The following is a 10,564-nucleotide window of genomic DNA, read 5'->3' as shown; positions in this document are numbered from 1 at the left end:
TGATAGCCTCATGCGACACACAATCAAAGGCCTTGCGGACGTCCAAACTTACAGCATAAAGGCTCTTCTTCTGCTTCTTTAGTATCTTCATGAGGGCCTGAAGAGCTAACAGGTTGGTGCTTCCCGGCGTCGGGAACTTGGCGCCCCCATCGCCCGGCAGCAGCCGCAGTAGCCCCCTCCTGCACAAACGGTTGGGTCGCCGCAGGAGGGAGACCCCCACGTATAGCTGTGCGTGGCTTTCCCGTGTCTGGGGAAAGGGGGATACTGGCGGTTGAGTGGACCCGGAGGTTGTTTAGGACCCTTCGGGGCCCCTCCGGGAAAGCAACACACCGCTTTGGCCCCTGCTTCCCATGGTCGGGTGGTCCTGGAAGGCCCGGCCAGGACTATTCAGCTAGTCGCCATCTCCTATTTTCCTTACTTTCTCCTTTCATCTCCTCTTCTTTCTTGTATTTTTCCTTACTCACCTCCTTTGGCGGCAAGGGTCAACCTTGGGCAGTTCTTTCACCCTTCTGAAACTGCACTAGGGTATAATGCAGAGGAAAGCGTTAGCGTGCCGGGCACGCTCCCTTGGTTGGGCTCGATGGTGGGCGACACACCTGTGCACCGAACCACTCTTTTCCTTGTATGGATTCAGTACACTAAAAAAAACATGATCAGCGTCAAAAGAGGCGCTGCACCGAAGCACCAATGAACTCGCTCAGCTTAGACCTGTCTCCAGAGCCATGGTTCCCGAAATTCCTTGTGGCCCATGCTGAGGACGAGACGAAGCCGTTATCGAAAGTGTCACCATTCCTTATTGCAAAAGAAATAGAAAAAATCATAGGGAAATCGTACAAAGCAAAGAAGCTCTCATCTGGAGACATTCAAATTGAAGTAGAAAACAGATCCCAAAGTTCAGCCCTTGTGTCTATAAAGAAACTCGGTGACATTCCAGTATCAATCACAAAACACCGTATCCTGAACATTGTCAAGGGGGTGATTTCCGAGAGTGAACTCCTTGACTGTTCCGACATCGAGATCGAAGAAGGTTTGCGCGAGCATGGCGTTGTGGCGGCGAGGCGGATAGTGATGCGTCGGGATGGCAAAGAAATGCAAACCAAGCACATCGTACTGTCATTCCAGCTGCACAGACTCCCTCAAACCATCAAAGCAGGTTACCTGAACTGCCACGTGCGACCCTACGTTCCTAACCCGCGGCGTTGCTTCAAGTGTCAACGTTTCGGGCATGGATCACAGGTCTGCCGTGGACAGGAAACAAGTCCAAAATGTTCAGGCAATGGTCACACACCAGAATCATGTGAGAACACGGTGCGTTGCGCAAACTGCAAAGGTGACCACCCAGTATACTCAAGATCTTGTCCCCGGTGGAAAGCAGAAAAAGAAATACTTCGCATCAAAGCAGAACAGAACATACCATATAAAGCAGCAAAAGCACAAGCAGAGTTTACTAGTAAAGGCACTTTCTCCGAGGTGGCGCGCAGGGGAGTCACACCACTAAGGAAATCTGTAGAGACCCAGACTTCTGGGTGTCTACCTCAAACTCCCCAGCAGAAAGGTGGAGACACGAGAGTGTCTCCTCCTGCTCCTATGTCTCCTGGGAGCACCCTGGCTCGCCAGGCACACAGCAAGGAGATAGCCACAGCTTCCAGTGATGTTGATGGCACAGTCTCAGTCTGGGACGGAACCAAGCCGGAACCATCCCAGACCATGTCACAAAGCATGGAATTGGATGACGATGACTGCTTATCCCAGAAATCGTCATCCAGTCTGCCAGGTGTTCTCTCTCAGGGCAAAGAAAAGAGAGAGAAAACATCTGGTCGAGGTAGGGGCAGCAGAACAAAAGACATGCAGAAATTACCTCCACGAAGAATAACCTCTCCTTGAATAAGACATTCATGTACACACAGTCCATAGGGATATGTACTTGCATCCAAGGCACGATGAAGATATTGCTCCTTCTCCTCTCTGTCTTCCTTCTCATGGGTCTAGGTAATATTGTACAATGGAATTGTCGAGGTCTCTTTTCCAACCTCGATGACATTAATGACCTCTTAGAGAACAAAAGGCAGTTTGCTGTTGCTTACAGGAGACATATCTACATGAGAACAGTGTAAATCCTTTTCGTCGACATAATGTATTTAGAAAGGACCGCAAAGACAGCACCCGCGCATCTGGAGGTGTCGCTGTCATTGTCCCACAGTCCATACCTGCAACCCGCTTTCCTCTTGTCACAGACCTGGAAGCCGTGGCTGTACAAATATGCCTCGACAGAGTCATTACATTATGCTCACTGTACCTTCCACCTTCAATTTCAATCGAACAAAAGACTTTGAGCATCTTTGTGGCCAGCTTCCTCCGCCATTCATGATACTTGGGGATCTAAACGCTCACAATCATTTGTGGGGCAGTACAAGGCTGGATGGTCGAGGGAAAATGTTAGAGAGAGTTTTGATGTCAAGGCCTGTTTGCCTGCTTAACACAGGACAGCCTACATACATCAACTCTGCAACACAAAGCTTCTCTTGTCTAGACATTTCGCTGTGCAGTCCCTCCCTCTTCGATTGTTTTGACTGGACAGTCCAGCAGAACCCAAGGGGAAGTGACCACTTTCCTGTCATCCTAAAATTTCGTGGTGTTGCGAACTCGCTTTCAACACGACCACCACGATGGAAATTATCTCAGGCTAATTGGGGTGAGTTTCGAATGAAAGCCAACCTCCATTTGTCATATTTTGAAGATATGTCCATTGAAGAAGCAAACAGTGTCCTTACCGGTATGATCATAGATGCTGCTCACAAATCCATTCCACAGACATCAGGTCAGCTCCCCAAGCGTCCAAAACCTTGGTGGACTGACGAATGCGCGAAGACGAGAAAGGAACAAAATCGTGCATGGGGTATCTTTCGTAGATACCCAACACCACATAACCTCATTGCATTCAAAAGAGCACGTGCCAAAGCGAGATGGACGCGAAAACAAGCAAAAAAGTCTTCTTGGTGCAATTTTGTTTCTTCTCTAACACATAGAACACCGTCAAAGAAAGTATGGGACAGACTCCGGAAAATTAAAGGAGACTACCAGAGTTTCTCTGTTCCTTTTCTTTGTGTTAATGGAGTCCCCTGCCAGAGTTTAGAAGAACAGGCCGATCTCCTAGGTCAACATTTCCAAAGTGTGTCCAGTTCTGCTCATTACAACAGAAATTTCCTCTCTGTAAAGAATCGTGCTGAAAAACAAGCAATTTCAACCGTGGGTGGCGAAAATGACACATACAACCAGCCATTCACTATGGTAGAGCTCCGGCGAGCATTGGCCTCAGTGAAGGTCAGCGCTCCTGGCACAGACGACGTGACATACCCCATGATCACCCACCTATCAGAGGAATCCAAAGAATGTTTATTAAAACTTTTCAATAAAGTCTGGGATAAGGGGCAAACGCCAATGGCATGGAAGACAGCAACAGTCATTCCACTGCTGAAGCCTGGCAAGGTTTCTTCAAATCCAACCAGCTACAGGCCCATCGCTCTCACTAGCTGTTTGGGAAAGACTTTCGAAAGGATGGTTAATAATCGGCTGGTATACTTCCTTGAGGTGAATAACTTTCTTCGTAAATACCAGTGTGGATTCCGTGCAGGATGCTCAACAACTGATCACCTTATCCGCCTCGAAACCACAATTCGAGAAGCCTTTGTCAGGGGAAATCACTGTATTTCAGTGTTCTTTGATCTGGAAAAGGCATACGATACTGCCTGGCGGTATGGTATTGTTCGAGATCTTCACAGTGTTGGCATACGTGGGCGACTCCTTCGGTGTGTCATTGATTTTCTTAAAGGGAGAACTTTCAGAGTTCGACTAGGAGCAACTCTGTCGCAATTATTTGTTCAAGAGAATGGAGTTCCCCAGGGCTCCGTACTGAGTGTCACTCTCTTTATAATGAAAATGAATTCTATTGCTAGTGCTATCCCTCCATCTATATCGTACTGCTTGTATATCGATGATGTCCAGATTTCGTACTCATCAGCAAACTTGAGCACATGTGAGAGGCAGCTGCAGCTCGCAATAAACAAACTCGTTAAATGGGCTGACCAGAACGGATTTAATTTTTCCGCGGAAAAAACAGTCTGTGTCCCATTTTCCAGGAGAAGAGGACTTTTTCCAAACCCTGCACTTTCTATAAATGGTCACAGCCTGACTGTTGATGAGGAACATAGGTTTCTCGGTGTCATATTTGACAGAAAGCTCACTTTCTTGTCCCACATAAAGAATCTAAAAGCTAAGTGTCTTCAAGCTTCCAACATACTTAAAATCCTATCACATAAATCATGGGGTGCAGACCGTCGCACGCTCCATCGTATATACACCTCCACGGTTCGTGCGAAGTTAGACTATGCATGTTTCGTTTACGGATCAGCACGCCCTTCAGTTTTGAAGGCATTGGACTCTGTGCACCACCTAGGATTACGGTTGGTGCTTGGAGCCTTCAGGACCAGTCCGATAGAGAGCCTGTACGTTGAATCGAATGAATGGTCTTTGCAAAGACGGCGTTCTTATCTTGGAACATCGTATGGTTTAAGAATTAGAGGTTACCCTCAACATCCTACATTGCCATGTGTAAAGGGCACTCGTTTCAAGCAGTTTTTCACAAACAAGCCCAAAGCTATACCATCTTTTAGCATTCGGCTTGAACGAGATATTGAATATTTTGGTTTTACACATTACGTCCATTCTTCCTTAGAGGCTAGCAAGATGATTCCTCCTTGGCAGCCGGCACCACAATACAATATTTCACTAACTAAGTTCAATAAACGGGAAAATGCTGTTGAAGAAATACGGCATGAATTTGAGCATCTTAGAGAAAGCCTTGGTGATCATGTTGAAATATACACTGATGCTTCGAAGACCGACATAGGAGTAGCATGCGCGATGATAAGCGGCACATGCACAAAATCACACCGCCTGAACAATGTATTGTCGATTTTCAGTGCAGAGATGTACGCTATCGTTGTCGCTCTTAATCATATTTTACAGACACGTATATCATCATCAGTCATCTACACAGACTCCCTGAGCTCTGTACGTGCCATATGTAGTCCACAACCGTGCAAGAATCTATTAGTGAGACGTGCTAGGTACCTGGCAGCTGTTATACAAGAAAAAGGGTACAGTTTGACACTTTGCTGGGTTCCTAGTCACGTCGGTATAAGCGGCAACGAGAGGGCCGACCGCGAGGCGGCAGCCGCCCACGGCAATGACATCACACCCTTTGACACACCGTATGATGATTTGTTGCGAGAACTAAAAAAGATTATTAATGTAAAATGGCAAGATGTTTGGAAAGAACAAAGCAATAACAAATTACACACTGTGAAGCCACACATAGGTAGAGTGGTACTGCAGTTTCAAAACAGACTACAGGAAGTATTATCAAGCCGCTTAAGGCTGGGACACACTTACCTAACACATGGACATTTGCTACGGGGAGAAGATGCACCCCAATGTGAACACTGTGGAAGAAACCTTACAGTTGTACATATACTCATTAGCTGCCCAGCTCTCGAAAAACATCGCCAAAACTACTTCACTCAGTTTTATAAATACTCTTTGCCTCTTCACCCTGCCCTATTGCTAGGGGATGAGGCCCTCATTCCTTTTGATAACATCGTTCAGTTTTTAAGAAATATAGGCATCATCAACGAATTGTAGTGTCTTATTTCCCCACTTTTATGTGTTTTACACCCTCTGAATTTTTTTTACCCTGTTTTAAACAAATCAGCTTATTTTTAAGTTAAATGTCGTTTAAAATTCAACAGAGTCTTGGCGCATTATGATCCTCGTTGTCGTTGCGCCATGAAACCCCTAATTATCATCATCAGGTTGGTGCTTGTTGCCCTATCTTCTTGGAATCCCCCCTGAAGGGGGTGAAAAGAGTTCTCAGCCGAGAGTCTCTGAAGCAGTAGACGGGAGTACAGGCGACATATTACCGGTGACATGGTAATTGGTCTTACTTCCGCTGCAGATCTTGGCGTGGCTTTCTTAGGAATAAATACTGTCTTTGATCTCTTTAACTCAGGGGGAATAACTTTGTGGATGTAAAAATTGTTTAAGATCAAACAAAGGATCCTGGGAGGTCGATTTGGCTACCGAAAGAACACAATATATTCCCCCGCCGTTACACCATACCTTTTCAATTTTCTCTTGAGATGCAGGATCCGAATGTGGAGAAAAGCTTCGAATGAGTGGAATGGCGTTAATTTGGCTAAAACGTACACTGTCCTCAAAAGAGGTAAAATCTAACTCGACAACTCACAAAGTGGGTGTATTTGGGATCTAACTGTTAGAGAACCTCCGACAGTTAGCCTAAAGGCCAAAGAGATCCCAAATCAGCCACTTTTAAGAGCCATAAAAGCGATAAAAGTGAGAATCCAAGTAAAAAGCGAACAAACCACCAAAAGGATGGAGTTGCTGAAATATAAAACGCCCTTGCTTCATAAAACACCTAGACAATAGAGTTAAATCTTGGGAGGCAGATGAGGCTTCCTACAAGAACTTTCGCAGCGAGCCAAGACACATCATTTCTTGTTAAAGCAAGGTCACGCAATGCCCTTCTTATGCCGGCACACGTGCCACCTCTGGCTCCAAAACATAGTCCATGTACACTGACCCTCTTATCTGGAAAGGACTGCGCCAGGCCCGCATACTTCTGGACTTTTGCTTTATTAATATCTGATAGGGTTGTGGTGGAGGCGTCCCAAGCAATAGCCACATCTAATATCTTTACCTCATGTCCGCAGGTGTAAATGAGGTCAGGCTTGAGACGCACTCCATCGACTGATGTTACAAGTCGCTCCTCCACAACCACCGACTCAGGATTGTGCTGCCGCAGCAACCGGGCCACATGTTTTGCAATAAAATTGTGTCTTTCGACACGTGGCAGGTGGACCCGTTCGCATTCTTGCAGAATATGAAAAGCTGTTTCAGGCCTCAAACCACAGTGTCGACAGTCCCTGGCCTTGGGATCCTTAGCCTGTTTATTCGACAGAGTTCGGGAGGGATATAAATTTGTTCGTAAACGCAGGGCTCTTATCCGATCGCCATCCTTCATAAGGCGGGAATCGTTCAACAGCCAAGCGTTGCCCACAGGTTCCTTTCTGTGGGCAAAGAGCCCCTTGTTATTGTATTCCGATATACGGTTATCCCAATAGGTCTTCCGAAGACTGTCTAAGGCTCTATTGACCTCGTCCCTCCCAGTTATCCCCGCAGGGATACCCAGGAACGACGCCAGCCTACTCGTATTCTGACCAAGGCCAAGGACTGACACAGCATCAATGAACGGGTCCACCAGCCTAGCCATTCTTGCTGTAGCCTTATATTGCACGGCCGCAGCAACCCATTCCAGATGAAGCACGCCCAGGCCGCCTTCCCGAGCCGGAAGGTGCACGTGTGGACTAGGGAACGAGTGGGGAAGGTGCATCATCTGCTTCACATGATTTCTAATGGACTTATCCGTTTTAGCAGCTTGAGAGAGTGGACTGAGAATGTTTGAAAGCTGGTAGAGGTACCGGGGCACGACCAACTGTCGAATACACTTTAACTTTTGGAAAGGCTTTAGCGCTGCAGTTTTTATGAGGTTGATCATGCTTTCTGCTGTCACGTCATCAAGCTTCGATGGTTTATTCACATAGAAGCGCAGTCCAAGATAGGTTATGGGAACGTCTCTTCCACGTGGTATAACCACGTTCCCTCCCACAGTGAGCGGCGGAATGTCATAATTGAACCATTTTGTTACACCATTGTAACGCCACCCAAAGTACTGTGCCTTTGCTGGGTTTAGCGATAGGCCGGCTAGACAGAGGTACTGCTCTGACATACGAACCAGAGACTTCAGCCCCTCCAGGCTTGATGAAAAGAGCATAAGATCATCAGCGAAGGCCATCGCTGCGGCATGGTTGTTCTGTATTTCAACCCCGAGGCCTGATTGGTTGGCCGTCTGGAGGAAGGGGTCGAGCACGGCATTAAACAGGAACGGCGAAAGCGGGTCCCCTTGTTTAATGCCCTGATGTACGGGCACCCTACTTCCATCCGTCCTGCCGTTCCAATGAAAAGTTGTCGAACACCCTAGATAGAGATCCTCCAAGATGGCACAATAATGCTCAGGGATATCTCTTCCCCGAGCAGCCGCCAATATGGCCTCATGGGAAACACAATCGAAGGCCTTCCTGATATCCAAGCTTACTGCAAAAAAGCTCTTCTTTTGCTTCTTAAAAATCTTCATCATCGCCTGGAGGGCTAACAGGTTCGTGCTTGTACCTCTGTCATCCTGGAAGCCGCCTTGCATAGGATGGAACGTGTTAACAGCAGTTAATCGCCCCAGCAAAAGTCGAGAATATAAACGGCACAGCACTGGTGACATTGTTATTGGGCGGACATCCGCCGCCACTTTGGGAGTAGTTTTCTTAGGAATAAGCACTGTCTTGGACTGCTTCAAGTCTTCTGGTACTCTTTGGAAGACAAAAAAGTTGTTGATGACGTGACATAATATTGCAGATGGAATTGCACGTAGATCGCTAACTGTGATTCGATCAGGACCTGGTGCAGCACCAGCCTCCATACCTTTTAAGGCCCCGGCAACCTCTTCAGGTTCAAACTCACAAAGCTGAACACAGGCTTTAGTTGATGAAGGTAAGTGTACCCCCAAATGCCTCGTAGAGGCTGATAACAAAGGGTCATAATATTCATGTATGTCCTGGATAGAAACTGGACAAGACCCATCCTCTCTTTCCGACATCAGTTGATGAATCAGTACTCTGGGACCAAGGCGATACAAACGTTGGTGTTTATTAAATCTCATCCTCTTCCTTTCCCCTCTGTTCTTAGGGGTAGGCATAGTAGGAGGAGTTTGCTGCCTATGATGAGATGGTTTGGTCCCAGCACTCAGACCGAAATGATGGAATATGGTCGATAAATCACTCATGGATATCGGACCAGAGGCCAGACGAGTTGCCAAAGCGGTATCCAACAATCCTACATCACAGAAGTCTTGTAAGGTGATGTTCTCATCCAGTTTGAGATTGACGTCATGGAAGGAGCCCCCCGGCAGGGCCACCGACGCCCCATCCGGGACGACACCGTCCAAACCCGCAGGAACCGCCAGCCCCCCGGATCCCCCACCGACCGTATGTGGACCGGGATTGGCCACAGAGACACTTCGTTGATTATCACGGTTATCACCGTTGTCTATGATACCACCGTCTGGGTCCTTACCAAAAGGTATCGGACCCGGGGGGGATAACCCACCCATCGCCAGCATATCAGCTAGCATAGATATCTCAGACACACCAGATGAAATTGGTGTTAAATTTGGCCCCGGTGGAGTGGGCTCAAGTGTCTCACTGGTACTCGTGATGGAAGAATCGGTCATATGGCGGGAGCGGTCCATGGGATCAGCGACCCCCGCGGGCACGTCCAGCCCCTCCCCGGACTGAACACCAAAGGCCCCACCAGGAGGACATCCCCCCTCTTGCTGGGTGGAATAGAGTGCTCTTGGCTCCAATCTGGAGCCACACAAGATACAGATATGGTGTTGGATATAGTGTTTAACTCGCAGCCCGGACCAATGGGCTCTACAGCATTCCCAACCACATCATCTGGTAAAGCCATTTTCTGCTGCTCCTGCTGCTGGCTAGTCTGACTCATCGTTGGTGCATCATCCCTGGTCGTCTGTAGGACTCGCGCTGTCATTCTTGCAACCGCAAGATCCTGTCTTGCCAATCTGAGGATGTCCCTGTAGCGCTGTTGATGGCGTTGCATGCGTATGCTCATCAACGTTCTAGTTGGGAAGCGCTTTGAGAGCTCTTGATTGGTGAAGGGATGCTCTCCCAAGGACACCTCAAGATTGGCCAGCGCTCTTAATTCAGATTCCACCCATCGACCATGGGAAATAATAGTGTCAGCTGTTGGCATGCTGGCACTGCTTCCAAGTTCAGGAGCAGACGCACCAACCCTTTCTGGTTGTGAAACAATATTCGGTGGTACCACAGGCTGTGGTTGGGTTACAGGTTGATGTTTTCGAGCACATTTTGTCAGATGCGATGAGATGGACTTCACCGACTCAAACTCTTTGCTGTGACATACCGAGCATCTCCATACAAGTTGAACATTATGGACTTCGGCATAGTGTTGCTGAAATGCCGTCCGGGAGGTTGATGTTCTACCACATTCAGGACAGTTCAGATCAGCGGGGGGCTACACCGCTACCTGACGTTCCATTTGAAAAATGTTTGAAGCAAGGGCAAAGGGTTAAAAGAGGGGAGTGTGTGGTATGAGCCAAGGCGATCTACCTTGCTCAGAAAGACAAAAGGAACGAACAATGCCCACACACACAGGGTGGAGACCCCTTTGGCGGACCACTTAGCCGGGAGCCAGACAAACCTGGCCCCCGCCCAGGGGGCACGACGAGGACGTGGGTCCGCCGGGATGCCAAGGTGAACACTCTAATAAAGAGAGAGATCCAAAACTTGCAAGCAACAAGAGCTACCAGCAATCGCACACAAGAAACGCTGGGGGAACC

The 10,564-nt window shown here is 47.9% G+C and overlaps 1 protein-coding gene across 1 annotated transcript; it reads left to right on the top strand.

The window, feature by feature from the left end:
- Positions 1 to 687: 687 nt before the first annotated feature.
- LOC135372295 (uncharacterized) lies at positions 688 to 1,884 on the top strand. The gene has a single exon (XM_064605940.1). It carries the CDS (start codon positions 688 to 690, stop codon positions 1,882 to 1,884), a length of 1,197 nt encoding a protein of 398 aa, XP_064462010.1.
- The last annotated feature ends 8,680 nt before the right edge of the window (positions 1,885 to 10,564 follow it).

Source organism: Ornithodoros turicata, unplaced genomic scaffold (assembly GCF_037126465.1).
Source record: "Ornithodoros turicata isolate Travis unplaced genomic scaffold, ASM3712646v1 Chromosome14, whole genome shotgun sequence".
Lineage (NCBI taxonomy): Eukaryota > Metazoa > Arthropoda > Arachnida > Ixodida > Argasidae > Ornithodoros > Ornithodoros turicata.
The sequence above is the reverse complement of the archived record's forward strand: the minus strand, read 5'-3'. Positions and strand labels throughout refer to the sequence as shown.

Excerpts from the sequence above, each read along its gene's own strand:
- LOC135372295 (XM_064605940.1), top strand. The coding sequence starts at position 688 with ATGAACTCGCTCAGCTTAGACCTGTCTCCAGAGCCATGGTTCCCGAAA.